Source organism: Colias philodice, chromosome 21 (assembly GCF_061535455.1).
Source record: "Colias philodice isolate Cphi_HAF_F1 chromosome 21, ilColPhil1 Martin Lab GWU primary, whole genome shotgun sequence".
Classification (NCBI taxonomy): Eukaryota; Metazoa; Arthropoda; class Insecta; order Lepidoptera; family Pieridae; genus Colias; species Colias philodice.
In genome coordinates this window covers 8,156,435-8,179,468 of record NC_143106.1, presented here as the reverse complement: position 1 = coordinate 8,179,468, position 23,034 = coordinate 8,156,435, and the positions used below count along the sequence as shown (strand labels likewise).

The following is a 23,034-nucleotide window of genomic DNA, read 5'->3' as shown; positions in this document are numbered from 1 at the left end:
TGCTTTACACTATTTATTCATGGTCCATTGTCGTTAGCAGAAATAAGTTTTTATCCGTCTCGTGGTTCTGGGATTTAGCCTGTGCTATCTGTAATGAGATACAATTAATAGTATTAATTATTAGGAAAAAATATTACACATTTTTAAATGATGATTTCCGTTACAAGTATATTAGTAGAAATTCTAGCATAACAATATTAAACATAATTTTTTAGGATTCATTACTACTTAACTAAAAGTTACTCGAGACTTTTAGCTCTATATTTTTACTTCGTAGCAAAGCTTTACATTTATGAATGCTTAACTTTGTTTTGTAATCTGAATCTAAACATATTATTACTGATAGACTTTGTAGTTACGTATGTAGTCATATTTAAAACCGAAAAGCGCAAACTAAGGTTAGTAGTATAACTAACTATAGGTATTGAACTAAGTAGTAATTAGTACCTACTACAAAAACTTACTGGTAGGGGGCGGTGGTGGTGGTCCTCCGTGACAACCAGCTGGCTTCTCAGGACCATTTAGACCGGCCTTTGGAACCGTGGTCATACCACTCTGAAATATTCAAATATAATTCAAATGGAAAGGCCGGAAAGGTTGTAGGAAGCCTCTGCCAACTGGCAAACAGACATGCAAAGATATACTATATACGCTTATATATATATATAAAAACATACTATATACGCTTATAGAGTTATAGACATGTCTGATCAAAGGCTAATAATAAAAGAATGAGTGAAATCATATTGTATAAATGCTGTAAAATGTTAAAAAGCAAGTGATAAATAATATAATGATATGTCGTGTTTTAAATTATATTTCGTTGTTCATATAGCGTTTCACACTTGAAAACATTTACTGAATAGACTATAAAATAGCTCATTATTTTTCAAGTTTAAATCTCACAACTACTATAATATAAATCGATGCACAGAAATAGAATAATATTATTTAGTCTTATTTTTTGTATATCGATGAAGTATATATATATTTACTCAGATACGTCGTACGCTACTTTTGAAGATACAATACATAATATATTAAATACCTACTCCATTAAAAACATAAGAATTCGCACGTTAAACATACGAAGTTCAAAAATGATTATTTTCAACAGCTGCAGGTTGGATAACTTTTGTAGAGTTTTTATAAAGAGTCCAACTATCGTATGTGAAACTTTAAACTTTTTCCCTAAAATTCACTTAAAGTTACAGTTTATAAATATTCCACAATTTTTTTATTATACTTTACCTTTAAACGACATAATATTAGGTATGTCAAATAAAATATATATATAACTAGCGGTCCGCCCCGGCTTCGCCCGTGGTACATATTTACGTTTTCTCTACATAAAAACCATCCTCGTACTTCAAGGAATATAATAAAAAAAGAATTATCGAAATCGGTTCAGCCGTTCTCGAGTTATGCGCTTACCAACACATTTTGCGATTCATTTTTATATATAAAGATATATATATCTATATGTAAAATAAAAGCACTTACCACGGCTCCAAGAATGATAGCCAGAGCTGCGAACAAGAACAGAAGTATCTTCATTGTGATATTTCTATGAGTACTGCTAAGCCTATTTCACATGTGCTTTATATAGATCGAAACAATAAACATACAATATTTTTGAACAATTTATTATGCCAAACAATAGTCGTCTTAATAGGTACGTGATAGAAGCCACATTGTGTTGAAGCATTTTCTACAATAACATACAGTGGGAAAATATATTATTATTGTAATTGTTGATTTTTATAACCTTTATTTGTGGGCGACAGAGCGTTATAAATATATAATTTCGTTCAAATTGAAATATTTACGCGTTTTCGCAGAATTGTGGCATATTAGTATAGGAGTCATTAGTCGATTTAACTTTATGGTTACAATCAAGGTTGTTCTGCATGAAATTTCAGTTAATATCGCTAGTACAAAAGTTTATTGGAAGCCCAGCAATAAAGACGGACAGACGGTCAGAATTTAGCGTAGTAAAATATATGGTAACGACCAATTTTTTAGGTTACATAGCACATAAGCTTTCCGATTTATATTTTTTACGATTTATTTTAAATGTAGCCATTTTTTTGGAAAATATTTTTTTTTATTTATTACATTTATTTCAGGTGACAGACAATTAATTGTACAGACCCATAGAATAAATACCTTACAGACTAACATACATATATAATAATTTATAACTAAAACTAAGAATATATTCTCTTTTAAATAAAAATATTAAAAGAATCTTGCCATTTTTATGTGATGACTTCAGGCACATTAATTCAGGTAAGTATAAATTTTTTTCATTTATTTGTATACTACCATAAAATAACGTTAAAATATAATTTATAATTATAACATCTCCGAATATACAATTCTCAACTGAATTAATTTAAAACATAAAAACACAAATGTAGTATCCTTGGTAGTATCTAAGGTTACATCATGGAGATTTGTTAAGTGACAGCTTATTACTAGTAACTACGTTTTTGCTCTATCATTTTAGTTTTACCCCTTTTTTGATATAATAAAAGTTCATGTCAGACCCTGTAAGACTGTTGTTTTAAAATTGTATTATCTCATAATATTAGTAATTTTAAACAATTTACAAAAAGTAAACGCTAGAGATACCTAAAGAATAGAAGAAATTTAAAGAAATTCAATTGCGTTGGACTTATACATAGTAGAGGGTAGTACTATATTCTGTGGTAGAGGTCTATATTATGAAGTGCAAAAAATCCTGCATCGAATTCCGCCTTACAATATTCTATTTCTTTTTCTATTAAAGCCTAAGAGCTAATCCAAAGCTTATGGGTCATTCTTGTTTAATTTTTATGAGCTTTATTTTTTTGTGTATAATTTTGCACCTAGGCGGATTAAAATAATATAATTTATAAGATCGTAAAAATCTGCAGATATATTATGAATAATATTAATAAACACTAAATAACATTGCATACTTACTCAATTTAGTTAAGGAAGAGCGGGTCCTCCTGACACAGGTTTTTGTAAACTTACTAGGTCTCATCAATTTTCTGTCATTAAAAAATTGTGTGTATGATATAAATCTATTTTCATTCTCACTCTCACTCTCAATCCCATTCCCACTCCCACTCCCACTTCCACTTCCACTTCTACTCTCACTCTCACTCTCAATCTCACTCTCATTCTCATTTTCATTTTCATTTTCATTGACTCAATCCAGTCAACAAATATGTCGCCATAATATGTCATATTATGTACATAAAAAATCATCAAATTTACTGAAGTCTGAAATGTAATCTATCCTATCTTTCAAGTTAGATCAAACTGCACACGGGGTGCCAATTTAAAATCAGTTCATTAGCTTTGAAGTCCATCGCGGACAAACAAAGTTATATACGTACTTCTTATATTATTTTAAAGAGTATACCTAATACAAAGGTTATTTTACATCTTAATACCTGAAATAGGTAAATTATGAATGTTATTATTTAAATAAGAGATTTGGCCGAATTATGAATGTAAGGAAGAAAATAAAATGCATTTTAAACTAATAATTTATTTCCTCAATCCATACATTTTAATCAATGTCGAGTTTCTTAAAGCTACCTTGTAAACCAAAAATTTCTTCAATAGATGCCTTTTTGCCCTGTCTTAATGCTTCATTCACTCGTCTTTGACTCTCGTTTTTGAAGAAGTCCAAATTATCTTCTATGCGTCGTATTTGTTCCTCTGTAAAATAAATTATTTTCTTGAATTCATTTTATGATACAACTTTACAATGAATAATCCTCATTTGCTCTATATAAAAGTAATAATAACACAATATAGGACACATCTAGATTCGATAGAAAGATACTGGGCGTTGAGTCGTTTGAATTTTTTTGGTCATCACAAAGGCGTAGTATACTACCATAGACTTATATACAAGTGACTAAAAAGTAGCCTTTCCTACAAATGGGCTGTATGAGTAACAAATATTTTTAGAGCTGCTTAAAAATATAAGGATAAATTTATAACTAAAAAAATTGTTGCATTCTTGTATGCATGGTAAAAACTAAAAACTATTCCGTCGACCGTTATTTTCCTTGACAATAACTTTTCTATTCAGGGGTTTATCAGGCGATTAATTTAACTTAAAACTTTTCCTGTTCTTATATTACTTAGATCAAATTATTAACACTCTATTAAGAGACATACTGCGTATCCATATAAGTTTAGTAATTAATATGAGTAAATGAAAAATGTAGTTAGGGTTGAGCAATAGGTATTTGAAATACTTGAATATTGGTACACGTATTTGGTACTTGTTTATCATTTACTTCCCAAAAGATAAAATGTGAATGCCAGCGAGTTATTCTGGTAAGTATTTCAAATACTTGTGGTTTTAATAAATACATAGAGCACTTATTAAGAGAAGCATTCTGCAGAATGTTGCGTACTTGATTATATTTTCGTTGATTCGTGAAGGGGTTATTTTTCCTAGCCTTTATATAATTGTAAAAAATAGCCCGTTTTACAAAACCCTGATTTAATAATGTTAATAACTCTAAATTTTAAGTGAAGATTATTAGAGTAACTAAATTGAAAAATAGATCATCTTCAATTTTGAATTTACAACTCTAATACATAATATCCAACACTACAAGATCTGAATAACCGATAGATACTTGTTCAGATAGGTACACGATATTTAATATAATGATTACTATGATTACTTGTCTTTACATTCTTTACTGAAGCAATGATTTCTTATTTATTTCCACTTCAGTGGCTATGACTGTAATATTAGACTGAACACGTCATGTTTACGCTTGTATGGATATTGCATCATAAAGTATTATGTATTGTATTATTCAAGTTAGAATGGGTATTATGGTATAACTTCGGCAATACGACATTACATGACAAAATTTGGCATCACATGGCCAAGAAATGTGATTTCACGCAATCGATAGGGTATTTTTTGTATTACTATGTGGTACTATAGCTGATTTACTAATTAGGAAGAACTAATTTCCCTTTTGACGTGACAACATCTTATAATTCGATAGAGCTGGTTGCACGCACGAAAAAACATGACTCATGCGGCGTTACCTCGCTCTGAGGCGTTCCATGTAAGGTTTGAAGTGGAAGCGAGAGCGCGGAAAGAGCGACAAAGAAGCACAATCGGACGTTGTCACGTTCAACTATCGTCAGTAAACCGACTTTACTTTTTTTTTTTTTTTTTTTTTTTTACAGACAACCAATTTTTTTTAGGGGGTAAGTACATAATCGTACCAGACTACAGTATACACCAGGATCGAACTCTTCAATCGATCAGATATCGATAACATTAGACAAATTTTTATTGTTAATATGCAGTTAGCCGTTATGTTTTAAGCCCTTGATTAATATCTGGACTTTACCGAGTTTTATTTTTTAATTTACATCAAAATAATATTAGTTAACGTAGTATCTAACCTTTTAGAGTATTCCGACTCTTATACTCCCCTCCATCGTCTTTAGGCAGACTGCTTTTCTCCACAAATTTTTCCAAAGTGTTCGTATCCCGTTGGTGAATCCTGATGATGTCCAGCAGTGCCTTCTTCATGAACGGCTTCAAGAGCATCATCAGCTTATCCATGAAGAACGGTGCGTTCAGAAAATGCACCTCTTTTAATTTTACCAGCATGCATTCCTGGAAGAATGATTTAAAGAATTATATTTTCATGTGATGACCAAGGTGCCCTCTATAAATTTGTGTACAAAGTATTGGACTGTAAGATCTTAAAATGAAAAATTCATCAGAAAAATTCTACTTATGATTTATAACCGACATTTACAGCTATGTTTTATTATTTTTGAATACAGAAAAGAATAGGAATCACTATTTTATATACGTTTCGATTTTTTTTAGAAGTTCTGCATTGCAAAATGGACCACAAACAAGACCACAAACAAAATATTTTCCACCAATAAGGTAAAAGATAGTAATGAGACAATTAAGTAGTATCGAAGGTTAAAATTGTATTATAATTAAAGACACGCACGTCGTTACCTATTATAACTGTTATTTTATAAGTATATTGATTTTAAAGAAACATTTATTATAGAAAAAAAATACTTTACCTGTAAGAAATATAGTGTCTGGCGTACAGTCATAATATCTAACTTCCCCAAATGACTTATAGTTGTTTGGTCCATGTCTATAATGAGGACGAATCTGTAATTAATCATTTTACAAATATTAAATTATAAAAAAAATACTAAAATATTAGTTACGTAAGCAACTAAACTTCTTGTAAACAGAAAACACATGAAATAAGTGAAAGAAGTTTCCCTTTTTTTATGTAGCTAATAATTACTTAAAATACTGGTAGTTGTATACGTAGTATATTATTATTAGTCTGTGCTGGTAGTAAGCTAAAAATGTGAGGATATTCTTAAGTAGGTTAAAAGCTAATTAGTAAAAATCTAAAAAATAATCACTTATAATACCACAAGAGCTTCAAAATTATCGGGTATTTTCCGATAGGTTCGTTGCAAACAAATGAAGGAGTCAAGTTTTTAGTCAAGGTTCAAAAATCACGAGCGCGAAGCGCGAGTGATTTTTCCTGAAAAACTTGACGACTTTATTTGTTTGCAGGGAACCTTGAGAGAAATGCCAGATAATTTTGAAGCTCGTGTGGTATTCGGGGGATTATTTTTCCGTCCCAAATGTATAATAATTTCACAATTGAATTCAACCTGTCAGTTTGACGTCAACGACCAGAGAAAATTTTCAAAAAATTATCAGTATAATACCATGTAGGTTGTACCACGTGACGTCGAATGGTTCAATTCTATTGGTCGATATTTGGGTCGGAAAAATAATCAGAATATTTTAACGTCAACGACACAAAATAATAATGAAACAATTTTTAGAAGTATTTTATATGAATTTATTTAATTAGTTCCCTTAGTAATTAAACTGGTAATTTTTTTAATATTATATTTTAACTAAGAACAATTAAGGTTCTCATAAAATAATGGCTCGTTTATCTTATAAAAAACATTCTTTTATTTTATTCATATATTCATAGCGGTAAATTTAAAAACTCAATAATACAAAAGCATTAAAATCTGTTTAACCGTTCTTTAGGTATAATTGGTGTAAATAACACAACCATAATAGATACAAACTTGACAATGTGTGAAGATTAATTACTATACCTTATTCATCCATCTTTGCCTAATAAGGTAAGCATACTACAAAATACTATGGAAAAGATAAACAGCATTTTTTATATCCTTCTATTGTTATATCGAACTAACTACAATGTACTTAAGTTTTGTCACAGTTCATTCTTATATATCTAGCTGTAGCCCGCGGCTTTACTCGCATTAAAGCGCTTACGTTACTAATTGCACTAATTGCGTATTGAATATATTCTATAAGGTTGCCTGGAAGATATCGCTTCTTAGCCATAAGGCCTATTTGTACTGTTTTGTGTATATTATTTTGTTGTTTTTGTTATCTGTGTGCAATAAAGTGTTTATTTTTATTAACGATACTAATAATACAAAAGCTGAAGAGTTTGTTTGTTTGTACGCGCTAATCTCAGGAACTACTGGTCCGATTTGAAAAGTTATTTCGGTGTTAGATAGCCCATTTATCGAGGAAATAGGCTATAGGCATCACGCTTAGACCAACAGGAGCGGAACAATGCAGGTAAATCCGCGGGGCACAGCTAGTACAATATAAAGCTGAATATGTTTATTTTTTAGAACGCGCTAATCTCAGGAACTAATAGACCGATTTTAAAAATTATTTTTACTGACTGCATAGGGTGCATAGGATATAAATACAAAGAAAAATAATAATAATTATCCTTACCCAGGCCAAGTCCCTTCTTCATACTGGCACAGATCGAACATCATCATGAACAACTTGACCACATCACTGAATATGAAATTTCGGTGATCAGGGCTCAAGAGACGGCCGTATATGACTTTGTAGCCGTGGACAGAAGGTGTCGGAAGCGGAGCTATTAACCTTGAAGAAAAAAATTAACTATTCAAATCTATACTAATATTACAAAACTGAAGAGTTTGTTTGTTTGACCGCGCTAATCTCAGGAACTACTGGTCCGATTTGAAAAATTCTTTCAGTGTTAAATAGCCCATTTATCGAGGAAGGCTATATAATATCATCGTGCAATGACCAACAGGAGCAGGAGGTGAAACGCAGGGCGCGGAGCGCAGCTAGGTATATAGTACCTACCCTATGATGGTTATTAAAATAATAAAAATTCAAAGGGTGAGATCCGCTTTTTTTATTGCAACATACCTATTATCTATCCAACCTGTCTCTTTTCATATTATGTTTATTATGTATACCAATTGTTAAGCTTATTTGTCAGTTAAATTGCCAAAAATGTATGAAAATGAATACAAACGTCATATGCGCTATCAGAGGCTTTATCAGCCAGTCGTAAAACTATCGAAAGATACTTATTTATAGTAGATAAGATGATTGGCGGCACTTATATTATAACACAAAGCCTTATCATCAGGAGAAATAAAGCTAAAAAGTTTTCCTTTAATTACCTACTGTCGTAAATAAATAGAAGCTGATACAATAGTGAGATAATACATCCTAATAATTGGATTATCGCGTGTATGTAATAGTATCCCTATTAATAATAATTAAATAATTCTTTCGCAATTAAAATTATCGTGTGAGAGTAATAGAGTAATAGAGCTCTATATATGTAGAGGTATATAAGTAGCTTTCCGCCCGCGGCTTCGCCCGTATAGTCAATGAAAAACCCGAGTGGTTGGGGCTTGAAGAAGAGACAGACCGACATTTATAATGATAGAAGATTTAATTATTATTCATATATCTTAACTCTTAAGTGTATAGAAACTTATTATTTGCAAATTAACTTGGAGGAAGTTTACTTAACTTTTATGATAAGGAGAACATGTTATGATTTATTTTAAGATTTTTCCTGAAGGTTCGTCTTCAGAGAAACGGCACAACTTAGTTATACAATGACAATAAGCAAAAGGCAAGATTTTTATATGCTAGATGATAGATAGATACATATAATATGTAAAAAAAAAATCTTTATTAATATTAAAAAGTACCTATTTAAAAATTTTCAGGGTTTATTACTAATCTCTAACTACTGTAGATAAAACAAACACCATAGTATAACTTACACAGTATCCAAAGTCATTTGAAGCCGTTGGTCCAGCACACGATTTTGGAAGAGGCCATGGAAGAGATTCCGTAAGGTGAGATGGAGGTCTAACACCTGCTTTGACACTTCGGCACTCCGCTCGCAGCAGTGGTATGTTAGGAGCAGGTCAAGATCTGGAAGTAATTGAAACTTTAACATTGGTTGCTATAGACGACCAATAAAAGTGTTAGGAATAGGTGATATAATCTATACTAATATTATAAAGCTGAAGAGTGTGTATGTTTGAACGCGCTAATCTCAGGAACTACTGGTCCGATTTGAAAAATTCTTTCGGTGTTAGATAGCCCATGTATCGAGGAAGGCTATAGGCTATACATCATCACGCTAAGACCAACAGGAGTGGAGCACTGCGGGTAAAACCGCAGGGCAAAGCTAGTAAAAGGATACTATTATATCAGCTAGGGTGGATGAAATGAAAAGGTTGAAGGAATACCTATGTACAAATTGTAATGTTTATGTATATGACGTGATCATTGTGATAGTTTTGACCATCGACATAAAGTCATACATATTATATCCTAATGCAGGCCATTCACATTCGCACGAAGACGTAAATCCACAAAATATGTAGGACGACATTTGCAGACGTTAATTGCATAGTTTTCGTTGTATGTGTACGAATATTTCAGGTTCGTATTTACACAGAAATTTGCAGGTTCGTATGTACACAGCCCTGCAGTTAACAAAATATTATGTTATAGAGATACTGTTAGTTTTATATGCGACTTCTGATGATATAGCTTATAGATGGTAGGATTCTTTTTTAAAGTTGCAGGAATACCACTTTCCATCCGCCATGATGTATGTCTATAGATGAAAGTACCTAGATATTATGTTTATAAATGGAAAGATACGATACAATAAAATTCTATTCGTTTTTTCTACGCTGTATACATCATGACTGAATGTTGATTATTACTAGAGAAGCGACAAATTTCGTGTCGTGTGACAAGCGTGTTAAAAATATAATCAAAATTGGAGGATATGATGAGGTAGAGAGTTTTCTAAAACTCTATCTCTTCTTTAAGTTGGTACCAATTACCTATGTTTTAGAGCCTACTTCTAACTACAAAAGCGGACAAACAGAATTACGTACATATTTACACTAAATTGGATAATGTTTGTGTCACAGTATCAATACACAGTGTATGCATTGACATCAATGTTTACATTATCATGGTTACCTCGAGTGAGGCGTTGCAATACAAATAGTACCTAGCCTTGATGTTTGGATTAAATTGTATTGCAGTGTAAACTTTATTTAGATTTTTTATTGGGGTGAAAAATAACTGAACTTCACTAAAACATAGAAGAAGAAAATAATATGGCAAATAAAAATTACGATTTACATTGGAAACTAAGATCTATTAGTAGGTACTTTGTAAAAGGATAAAATTTTCATAATCCTTGACCACCGAGCGGCCCGATCGGGCCACGACACAATAGATTTTCTATTGTGTCTGTGATTCCGGGTGCTGAGGGATTGAAGTAATGATTTTTAAATAAGGATGTGTATTTGCTACATAATATGTTTATCTATTAGTTACTTTCAAGGCTGAGATGGGAACGTTGTTTAAAATATTATAGATTAAAGTTTTTAATTAGTAAAGTCATGTCGTCGCTACAATTTAACATTGTTTCTTTTTATTATATTTTACAGCATTATTTTTTGAGGATAACTAATTATATCAATAACATCTTAAAGCCAGCATAGAAGATCACATAAAGTGATCTTTCTAGATTATTCCCAGTGTGAAGTATAAACAAAAAAAAAAAAGCCGGGTTGCACTCCGGGAGTGCCGGCAGAAGTGAAAACTTGATTATTAACGTTGAGCATGTTTGATATTTTGGAATGGTATCCGTCTTACGCTTTTTCGATCAGGTCACGTGTCCTGACGCGAGTTTAAGATTTTATACCCATTACAGAAAAAGTGCTCAACGCCGCTAAAGAAGTTTTCACTTCAAAAAGAAAACTGTTCGATAATTTATTCTTATTTTGACATAAACCTCCTTTAGATCAGATAATTAAACGAAAAAACAGTTCAATCAGTAAAAATACTTTCGGCATTTTAAAGTCAATGAAGCTTCTAATCATCATTAAATTTTACACAGCATCAAGGGAACGTAGACTTGAGTATTCGAATTTCAGCTTGATATCTCCACGCGTTCCCGAGAAAATGAGTGTTGTGAAACACACAGACATACAGCCAGACAACAAAGTGATCCTATAAGGGTTCCGTTTTTTCCTGTTGAGGTTCGAAACTCTACAAAGAAAAAACAAAATGATTATTTGCATTTTGTATTCCATTCAGTCCTATATTACAGAAATATACTTTGTCTAATGATATAATTTAACTAATAACCAGCTTTGAAGTACCGCTTTGAATATTTATGTGGTTATTAGGTACCTATTTTCTCGTTCGTCACAGGTCAAAGCATGAAGAACCTGGACGATCTAATCATATAGTTTATATAATAATTTTAAATACAATGGTACGTAATATTTTTATGTGAAAATAATTTTTTCAAGGATCTTTAAATATGTATTAATTAAGATTGTTTAATGTCTTTGTAGGCTTTATTTTTTTTATTAAAAATCTAATCACAATCAACCTATTTAGCGATTACGTGAACTTAAATAAAGCTTATCTAAATTTTTTGTCAGTTCTTATACTCCAGAATGATATAATCTTAATTATTTATTAATTATTCTGAAGTTTAATGGAATTTTAATTCAAATAGTTATGCTTTTGTTAAACGTGTTTTAGTTAAAAACATCAAAGCGAATTAACCAAATAAGTAATAATAACTATTTTTAAAGTGAAACTTCTTGAGAGTAAAATTTCAAGGTCGCGTCATGTCAATACCGTCACGTCATGGAGTAAGGCGCCGATTTTGGTATCTATAAATCTTGCCAAAGAAGTTTCACTTCTGACGCGTGTGCTTTGCACACACGCTCTTTGTTATACTAAGATAGAAAAACCCTGGGACTTAAATAGATGGGAGATCAACATTAGATGCGTACGTTTGGATGATGATGATTATGATTTTTCGATGATGATGAATAAGAATGATATTTACCCGAAATATGTTCATTTGGTAGATGAGGTTGTGTCTTCAGCCATTCTCGTAGTTTCCTAATGTCTTCTGGAGATATATCTGGGTTCTTCTTGTATTCCTCCTCCATAGAGATTTGTTTTACTTTCGGCATTCTGGAAAGACGAAAAATAGATTTACAGAAATGCATGCATATTTTATCAAAAAATTAAATATGGTATTATGGTTATTTATTTATAACTTCGTTTAAATATAGCATTGAAAATAATTTTTATTAAAAGAGTTCTTCTCGAGTCTGAATAGTAGATTACATAATAATAATAAATATACTAGCTATATATTAATATACTAGCTTTCCGCCCGCAGCTTCGCACGCGTTTTCAAAGAAAAACCCGCATAGTTCCCGTGGGATTTCCGAGATAAAACCTATCATATGTGTTAATCCAAGTTACCCTCTATATTTGTGCTAAATTTCATTGTTCAGTAGTAGGTATTTGCGTGATAGAGTAACAAACATACACACCTAGACATACACATGTCATGTACATCCATCCTCATTCCTCACAAACTTTGGCATTTATAATATTAGTAGGAAATAGGATAGGACTAGTAGAATATGCATTTACAAATGTTAATGAAATTATTATTATTCATTAAAAACTCAGTTCATAACGTGATATGCCGAGACTTGAGAGGCATTATGACAACCTCCGTTTTCTTGGTTTGTATGAAATATTACAAGCTTATTTAGCACAAGGCTGTATGGAAAAAGAAATAGCTAAGTTTAATACAGCCTTACTATGATTATTGTAAAACGACATACGATTTAGTATTCTTTGACAGTACCAAGACATTGCATGTATTTTTTTTTCAGATCGAACGTGAACTCTCCAAGATAAACCCAAAAACGGGGTACTTAACCTCATAACATTCATAACTTATACGTTTTGACAACTAAAGAAAAATTTATGTACGTAACCTAAGTTTCATAACTATGCTTTTTTAATAATTATAATCCCAATTTTTATTAATTACTAGCGGTCCGCCCCGGCTTCGCCCGTGGTACATATTTACGTTTTCTCTACATAAAAACCATCCTCGTACTTTTTGTATATAAGAGAATAAGATTAGCCAAGGAATTTTATCTGATAACATATTCCAGCAGTAGTGATCGAACCTACGCCCTCTGGTACATTGGTCAGGACATATTCTTACCACTGAGTCACATTTTGATGCCACAGTTTTTTATACATTTAGGTAGTATTTGCACCCTTAGATTTTGTCATCTTTATCCCTGCAATATGTCTATTCTCTATTTAATTCCTTAAAATTTATTTTTATATTTCAAACAGTAACTCCATAATTCCCTTTGTAGAGTGGATTTGGAAATTATAGAGTTAAGGTACTGTTACTTTTATGCTGCAGACAGACAGGATAACTTTGTATTTATTATGTAGAGTACACCAAATTGTTGCAGACTAGCTGCTCCTCGCGGTTTCACCCCCGCGGCTCCGCTCCTGTTGGTCTTAGCGTAATGATTTATAGCTTATAGCCTTCCTCGATAAATGGGTTATCTGACACCGAAATCATTTTTCAAATAGGACCAGAGTTCCTGAGATTAGCTCTTTCAAACAAACAAACAAACTCTTCAGCTTTATAATATAAGTATAGATGTATGTATTTAAATAATTACCTAGAATAAATTATAAATGTAATTGTTTTATTTTATTACAATAATAAAAATTATAATATAAATAACAGCTAAAGAGGAAAAAGACTGACATTATTGAACTATGTATAATGCATCCTTCTGTACTTTTAATGGTGGGTTAATAGTTAACAATTAAATTAATAAGAGATAAATATCAGTTAATTGTAACTGTACGCGGAAAATTGTGTTTTGTACTTTTTTAATTGGTCGTTAAAGTGTCAGTGTATTCTGACACTTTTAGTATACAACAATCAGCCATATCTTTAATTTAGGATAATAATATACGAGGTAGTTAACTGCCCACGGTTTCATTAGCATAGACTTCAAGTTCACCCTTCAGCTAAGTAGTTACTAAGTAGGTATAGAAATTCGTTTCGTTCAATGCCTGCTAGAAATTATCATATTTGTCTTATTTTTTATCGTATAATAAATGATATAGAAAGAGCATTTTATTAAATTGATATATTCTTTTCTTTTTACAAATTATTTCACTCTAACAAAAAAATTAATTTCTAAGAACGAAAATCTGAAGAAGAAAGTATAACTAGTTTATGGATATTATTCAATTCTGTGTATGGTTAGCTTTAATGATCTTTGACATGTTTATCACCTGAAGAAATAATTAATATCATAAATATATACAACTAGAGGTCCGCCCCGGCTTCGCCCGTGGTACATATTTCGCAATAAAAGGTAGCCTATGTCCTTTCTCGGGTATCAAAATATCTTCATACCAAATTTCATGCAAATTGGTTCAGTAGTTTAGGCGTGATTGAGTAACAGACAGACAGACAGAGTTACTTTCGCATTTATAATATTATAGTATGGATTAAGATACAATTATGTACTTTTTTAAGTATCTGATTCATTACGTAGAGGTACAGCCATTTAATATTTTGTTGGTTTCTGTTTTTAATCTTTCATTAATTTTCCTTATTTAAGGTCTAAGACCTTTACAAAGGCAATAAAGATCATCGAAACTCATAAGTAATATATAATTTAAATTAATGCATTATGAATGGGGTTTTCTGATTCAGATCGAATAAGGAAGGAAATTGTGATATAATATTAAATTTTATATTGATATCTAATAATAGTGAAAATAATATAAGAGGATACAATTGGAGAAGGAAAATAATATGTTGTTCTTTTGATTGCCATAAAGTTATAATAATTCGGACTGAGATAGTTTGTTAAAAAATATTAGTATTCTTTTAGGTAGGTACCTATCTTTTCTTTTGGATTTACACGGTAGTTGACTGCTTATTTACATATAAAACATATTATAATTATTTAAAAAATATTAAAATCATAATTACAATGTGTAGGTACTAGGTAGTTAACTACTTAATAAATTTACATTTTTAATTTTTTTTATTTGTTGATGGTATCTGAATATTTTTGACCGGGACATCTCATAAAAAAGAAGGCCGAACAAAATATAATATGAACTTAGTGCAAACATTTAAAATAATAACTCTTACAAGAATAATGTAAAAAAGTCGTAAAAGATTCTTCGTAAAATATCTTCTGCATTTTGATGAACAACAATATTTTATTCGTGTGTTTCGATCCTCTTGATTACCTAAAGGTCCTCTATATAAGGTAAATTCCAACATAAAACTTTTTAGTTTATTCACGCTCGTCTAGACTTTTTGTTTAGAAGTCTGAGCCTCTGAGGTCATAACCACTGCGCCACTGAGCAGTGGCTCATACAAAATTAAAAACATTTGATATTGTAATTTTGTTTGGAATCGATGTGGTTCATATTATTATATCTTTCACTAAGAATTATGTTCACATAAAACATATTAAATTTAATCTTTGACTAAAAAATAATCCTATTTTAAGGGCATATTTTGACAATCGATTTGTAATGAAATCTTAATACTATTATAAAGGCGAAAGTTTGTAAGGATGTATGGATGTATGGATGTATGGATGTATGGATGTATGGATGTATGGATGTTTGTTACTCTTTCACGTAAAAACTACTGAACCGATTACAATGAAATTTAACACACATATAGAGGGTAACTTGGATTAACACATAGGATAGGTTTTATCCCGGAAATCCCACGGGAACGGGAACTATGCGGGTTTTCCTTTGAAAACGCGGGCGAAGCCGTGGGCGGAAATCTAGTAATTAAATAAAATAGGTTTCATCGTGAAAATCCTTAGAATGTCATCAATCATGAGAAAAGCCATGAGCATAAAGTAAGTAAATGATATAAAACTAAAGTTAATTGAAATATTTTATTCGTGAAATAAGGTTTCTTAAATCAGCACTTTGAATCTACATAATATTATAAATTATTTATTAAACCATAATAATTAACGTTAGTTGGGAAAGCAGTCTTAAGAAAACCGGTAAGAAACTCAAGTAGTTTTTCGTTTAACTAGAAATATATACCTATTACATAATATATCTATTACTTACTTAATATTATAAAGCTGAAGAGTTTGTTTGTTTGTTTAAACGCACTAATCTCAAGAACTACTGGTCCGATTTGAAAAATTCTTTCGGTGTTGGATAGCCCATTTATAGAGGATTCGTATTATACCTATAGGCTATAATACCTACTTATCATGGGGCTAAGATAAACAGATGCAGAGCTACACGGGTGAAACCGCGGAGCGCAGCTAGTATCTATTTTATAATTAATTTTTTATAGCAATAGTATTGTTTAAACAATACAATATCCTATATTTAATACACACATACAGAAAAAATGGAGAAGCTTATTTTTTTAATTAAAACCATTATATTATATTTATGAAATGTAAAATTTTAGTCAAATTATAATATTTTGCTCTACTTTACGAAGTGGTTTAAATATTCATAACTTTATTACATTATAAAAGAGGATTAATTAAACATATTTTTTTTGTCAGTCTACAAAATCAACTTCCTTGAAATAAAGCTACGTTTACAAATATTAATATCATTTTTTTAATTTTATTTTACAAAATATCACAATTTACTCATTAAAAAATTTATAAAATGTTCGTTAATATTATTAATAAATAATGAAAAATAAATAAAATCTTACTATAATATTTTATGATAATAAGAGAATATCAGTTACCTGCGCGATTGCACCTCAACTTCCAAATAAGTATCTCAGTCGAAAGTCTCCTAATAAAATCGAGATCACTTATAAAGAAACGTATTGTAAATCAATGTAAATGGCGCTTTATCTTATTCATACAATAATAAACGATATTAAATATATCGCAAATACACTTGCGCTTTCGTATAAGGCCGCGGTAAGACTAAAGAAAATATATTTTCAGACAACAAACGTTTTCCTTGGAACAGTCGGAGGTTGTTGGATCGCCAGAGGCGGGTAGAAGTGGTAGAACGTTTGAGGCCCCGCTTTATGAGAGGCCCTTGAACATATTTGAATATTATATCAATTGGATTCGAATTCCAATAATATTTTCATTATCTATACATATAAAAAGTAGGTACCTACATCCCTATATCTATTGATCAAGGCATCACACATGAACAGCTGCAGTGAATTCTTTTTGGTGGTATTTTTCTTATGAAAGAAAATTTCTAGACACGAAGAAACGAACAAAATAATAACATAGATCAAGATTTCAAGATACATTTTCTATAACATAATATTACTGTTCTATGTTTATATGCGTGGAAGAGAGCTTAAATTTCGATGTTTGGGGACTGTGATAAGGCCCAAAACACTTGCATGGCCGTCACTGTAATTGTGTTGAGTCTTTGAACCATGAAAATTAATAAATATTTACTGAGAATGTTTTATATGAAACCGCTTTAAAATTTCTATATACTGTCTTACTTATTACGTATTTTAATGTCTTAATTTAGTATTTTCTCAAATTAATTAAGTAATTCAATTCAAACGAAAACATAATAACAATACGATATAAAAACAAGTATAACTAAAAGGATTTTTAACAAATAAAATATACAATGGTAAGTACTTAATATTCGAAGTATTAGATGTACCTAATACCTATACTTATTTTTGAAGTTAAACATTCAAAAAAGTTCTTTAGGCGCGGTGACAGTAAAATTTCAGGGTCGCGTCATGGCAATACCGTCACGTCATGGAGTAAGGCGACGATTTTGATATTTGAATCTTGCCCAAGAAGTTTCACTTCTGACACGTGTGCTCGGCACAATTTTTTATTACGGCTCTTTTTTATTTTCTTTTAATTTAAAGATATAATTAGTGACTTCGAGGAATAAAGGAATCAAGTTTAAAATACCACCCGTGTTTCTTGGCCAGTTTATGTGTATGTTAATATTCATTACTTACATAATAGTACAAGAAACAGGAATATTATTCCGTACCTTTAAACATTCATTTTTATTGTAAGAAGATTCTCGAATTGTTGAATATTTTAATTAATTAACACCTAAAACACACATTATTAATTATTATCATTACAAAATTCCAATAACCCCGTTCCATTTCTTATAAATATATTAAAATAAATGAACCTTAAAATTAAGATTTATTGCCCAAATTATGTTAAATTTTTAATCGTGTCATTATGAAGTTAAATTAAAGGTAAAGTAAGGACAGAGCGCTGGTGTCTTTTATTCTAATGTCTATACGTTTATAATATAGGTATACTAGCCGTCCGCCCCGGCTTCGCCCGTGGTACCTACATGTTTAAACTATCCTATCTCTCAAGTTGAATCGAACTGCACATGGTGTGCGAATTTTTTTATAATCGGTTAAGTGGTCTAAAGGTAGCATTCGGATCTGGGCTGTCGCGACCCGGCAGCCGCTGCCCCGCAGCCGCGACCGTGGTCGCGAGGCACCGCTTCGTAGGGAATTGTATGCGATAGTGTCCGACGCAAGCGACCGAGCCGCGCGGCCGAGGGGCGTGGCCTGCTCGCGACTTTGGCAGCGCCGCCGGACCGCTCCGGGAGCAGTACGGTCGCGCTGCTGGCGACGTTTACCGATGAAAACGACGAGTTTTTAGTTGAATTAATTGCTAAAAATCCACCACTTTACGATCCTCGACTCAAAACCTATAAGGATAATATTATGATAAAATAAATCGATTTTATTCCTCTTTGATGATAGTAAGACCAACATTATTTGATCGTCCTCTTCTTCGTCCTCTATCAGTCTCTTCACGAGTTCTCGCTTTCGTATATTTGACTATTATTTTGACTGAGTGCTGTTTGACTACTGCGCGTGGCAGTCGCTGCCCGGGTCGCGGACGCTGTTATCCGTAAGCTTCTGGCAGCGCCGCACAGCAGAGACAATTTTCCCGGCTGCAGGGCCGCGGCTGCCAGGTCGCGACAGCCCAGATCCGAATGCTACCTTTAAGGTAGAGTCCATTGAGGACAAACATTGTGACACGAGATTTATATATGTCACGGCTAAAGGTAGGTGAGAACATAAACTTAAGATTAGCCGGCTAAACTTAGGTTTATTTTCGACGAGGTGTTAATGTTAGTTTGTTCTATCTTTAGCCGGCTAAACTTAAGTGTAACCGCAGGCCCGTGGCTAAAAATGTCGGGGTGGGTAGATTTGGTTAGCGCCGGGCCGGTGGAGGGCTTGAGGGGCCCGCACAGTGCCAGAAAACACTCGCCCTGTTCCTTACATGTATTATAGTAACCAAATCTACCCACCCCGACTCAGGGCAGAAAGCTGGTGGCTAGGTTAGGTTAGGTTAGAACTCTTAAGACCCGCACGAGCCGAGCGAGCGCAGCGAGCGTGCTGCGGCAGCAGCCGGCGAAGTGCCAGAAAACACTCGCCCTGTTCCTTACATGTATTATAGTAACCAAATCTACCCACCCCGACATTTTTAGCCACGGGCCTGCGGTTACACTTAAGTTTAGCCGGCTAAAGATAGAACAAACTAACATTAACACCTCGTCGAATATAAACCTAAGTTTAGCCGGCTAATCTTAAGTTTATGTTCTCACCTACCTTTAGCCGTAACATATATATAAAGATTAATTAAGGCGGTCAAAAATCAAAATAAACAATATAATATTATGTAGAATGTTTAATATTAAATTTGCTGAAAAGAAGTATTTAAAAAGCATGCTATTTTATATATTACTAGCGGTCCGCCCCGGCTTCGCCCGTGGTACATATGAAAAATAGATGTTGGCCGATTCTCAGACTTACCCGATATGCACAGAAAATTTCATGAGAATCGGTCCACCCGTTTCGGAGGAGTATGCAGACTAACATTGTGACACGAGAATTTTATATATAAGACTAGCGGTCCGCCCCGGCTTCGCCCGTGGTACATATGAAAAATAGATGTTGGCCGATTCTCAGACTTACCCGATATGCACAGAAAATTTCATGAAAATCGGTCCACCCGTTTCGGAGGAGTATGCAGACTAACATTGTGACACGAGAATTTTATATATCTATTTATTTTATTTATTTTTTATGAACGATAGTATTGACCACGATCTTGTCTGCTGATGCTAGCGAGGTGTGGTCTAAGATGGTATACGCTTTGCTAGAACTTAGAAGGTAGCTGTTCACTCTGCGTTTGAGGACCTGCAGATTGTACCCGTCAGGGAACTCGAACACAGATTCAAGAAGATTCCAGTCACGGGGTGTTCTAATAGAGTGGTGCTTGTCCGGGTACATGGAACGGCCACCATGTAGCGGTAGCTAGCTACTAGTTATTATTCTGTGGTAGCGGTGCCTAGTGTGATTGTAAAACATAATAATTATGATTATATTTTATTTATTTATTTATTAAGCCAAACCAACAGTGAATACATACAAATCTTGCTAGCAATATTTTATTTATTAAATTTTATGAGGAATTGAAAATGATTTATTAAGTATATAGGTACACTGAATGTTAAAGAAATCATATCCGATATCATAAAGAGAAAGAATAGATTTTTTGACTAATCAATGCTTTAGGCGCAGGTCAAACACAAGCGGCGCGGGCGCGGGCGTGCCATAAGCGCACCTCATCAACCTGTTTTGCACCACGTCCTTCTTCTACATTTTGTATGAAAGAACTTTGGAAATAGCCAATAGCGCACCCGATGCACGCCGGCAGTGCGCCCGATGCGCGCCGCGCCGCTTGTGTCTGTCCCGCGCCTAATAAAAAATTGGTTGTCTGTAAAGTCGGTTTACTGACGATAGTTGAACAGGTTGAACGTGACAACGTCCGATTGTGCTTCTTTGTCGCTCGTTCCGCGCTCTCGCTTGCACTTCAAGCCACATAGGGAACGCCTCAGAGCGAGATAACGCCGCATGAGTCATGTTTTTTCGTGCGTGCAGCTGGCCCTACTGAATTATAAGACGTTGTCACGTCAAAAAAAAAAAATATATTTGCAAGAGATCAACACTCATTTTATTACTAGAGTTCTTCGCCCGTAGATTCACCCGCGTGGTAGCAAAAGAAAAACCCGCTTATTTCCCGTTCGGCAATTCGGGATAAATGCTTTCCTATGTTTTAATCCAAATTATCCTCTATGTGTGTGCCAAATTTTATGAAAATCGGTTCAGCAGTTTTGCATGAAGGAGTAACAAACAAAGGTAAATACAAACTTTGAAATTTATAATATTAGTCGGAAAATATTGGAGGACAGGAGCAGGACACACGTCGTATTGTATGTTGTTGCAAGATAACACAAATTTCTACGCCTTACATTAATTTAACACAGTTTTAGATTTCAGTCATAAATGCTATTAAAAATTCGGAGGCGTTCTTAAAATGCCGTTTTCATAATATTGACGATTACGTAGAGAATGGATATTGTAGATTTATTTATAGATGGATGGACGTAACAGATTTCGACTTTTAAAATAACAATTGCAAATTATCTAAAATATATAAAATTTTCTATTCATAAAACCATTGTATTTATCACTACATAGTATAAAACAAACTACAAAGTCGCTTTCCCTGTCCCTATGTCCCTATGTCCCTTTGTACGCTTAAATCTTTGAAACTACGCAATGGATTTTGATGCGGTTTTTTTTAATAGATAGAGTGATTCAAGAGGAAGGTTTATATGTATAATAAGATCCATTAAGTAGTGGAGAAGTACTGTTATTTTTGAGGTTTCTAATGTGATGTCGTAAAAAATTACATTTATTCCGCTTACATTGCAAACGCAGGCTGAACCCTACGAGTTTTATCAAAATAATGTACTAAGTATTATACACATTGAAAAGGTCTACAGAAAAGTCCGCGATGGTATATGTCTATCTCTTATGGATAACCCACAATAACTTTTTTTTGTCATTTACTTTTTACGACAAATAATGGCTAATTTTCGAAGCGATTTTAACCAATACAGCATTAATCCTTAACCAATTAAATACCATGGATACATTGTTCATTTAATATAGATCTATAAGGCCCTTTACACCGTATGATTTAAGTGAATATTTTCGAAGATATTACAGATTTAAAAATTGCGGGACGTAGCGTTTGCGGCCGCCCGGCTATGTAGGTATTTTATACCCGTGCGATGCCGCGGCCGGAGCGGGCCGCTATATTTTTATACCTATACAACGTTCACAATTTTTCTGTAGTGTATTTAGTATCAGCATTGCACCCGTGCGAAGCCGGGGCGGGTCGCTAGTACTATAATATTCTTTATCTTATCAATAAAATTAATTTGAAAGCATAATGCAAAAATTAAAAGCACTGTTTCCGCCCGGGATCGAACCGGGGACCTTGTGCGTGTGAAGCACACGTGATAACCGCTACACTACGGAAACTTGAAAGAGTTGTTCGAAATTATCGAATAGTTTTATGGTCTTGTTTTATCCATTTATATTATGTTTTTGATAACCTTTTAAAAAAAGTTGTGTCAGTTTCACCACTCTAAGACTACCCGGACAGAGCCGGGTCAAGCAGCTTGTTTAAACTTAAATAAAGTTTATGATGTTTAGTAGCATTTAATTATATACTTACAATTTCAAACATTTGATGAAAAATCCATAGTAAACAAAAATACTGTTCGTGTCTTTTTGCTTAATTTCTGAAAATTTGTGATGAATGTATCTACTTATTCTTTTGTTTTTCCCACCCTCTTGA

At 32.8% G+C, this 23,034-nt stretch overlaps 1 protein-coding gene, 1 long non-coding RNA gene and 1 other non-coding gene across 3 annotated transcripts; all 3 read right to left on the bottom strand.

The window, feature by feature from the left end:
• LOC149479077 (uncharacterized) lies at positions 1 to 1,592 on the bottom strand. Its single transcript, XR_016317381.1, has 3 exons — positions 1,504 to 1,592; positions 465 to 555; positions 1 to 88 (listed from the first exon to the last, which is right to left on the bottom strand). It is a non-coding gene; the product is annotated as an uncharacterized LOC149479077 (long non-coding RNA).
• Positions 1,593 to 3,527: 1,935 nt separating this feature from the next.
• LOC149479076 (clavesin-1-like) lies at positions 3,528 to 17,282 on the bottom strand. Its single transcript, XM_089708878.1, has 7 exons — positions 17,076 to 17,282; positions 12,300 to 12,430; positions 9,178 to 9,331; positions 7,847 to 8,005; positions 6,100 to 6,193; positions 5,452 to 5,668; positions 3,528 to 3,720 (listed from the first exon to the last, which is right to left on the bottom strand). The coding sequence occupies exons 2-7, from the start codon at positions 12,427 to 12,429 to the stop codon at positions 3,569 to 3,571; spliced, it is 906 nt and encodes a 301-aa protein (XP_089565004.1). The 5' UTR covers position 12,430; positions 17,076 to 17,282; the 3' UTR covers positions 3,528 to 3,568.
• Positions 17,283 to 22,642: 5,360 nt separating this feature from the next.
• On the bottom strand, positions 22,643 to 22,715 carry TRNAV-CAC (transfer RNA valine (anticodon CAC)). The gene has a single exon. It is a non-coding gene; the product is annotated as a tRNA-Val (tRNA).
• Between the last annotated feature and the right edge of the window lie 319 nt (positions 22,716 to 23,034).

What these genes read in the sequence shown, in the direction of transcription:
- LOC149479076 (XM_089708878.1), bottom strand. Translation starts at nt 12,429, where the DNA reads ATGCCGAAAGTAAAACAAATCTCTATGGAGGAGGAATACAAGAAGAAC. An exon ending in ACCAAATGAACATATTTCGG is followed by an intron (nt 9,332 to 12,299) that starts GTAAATATCATT and finishes AATTACTTCCAG; the next exon opens with ATCTTGACCTGCTCCTAACA. An exon ending in GAAGAAGGGACTTGGCCTGG is followed by an intron (nt 6,194 to 7,846) that starts GTAAGGATAATT and finishes GATTAATTACAG; the next exon opens with ATTCGTCCTCATTATAGACA.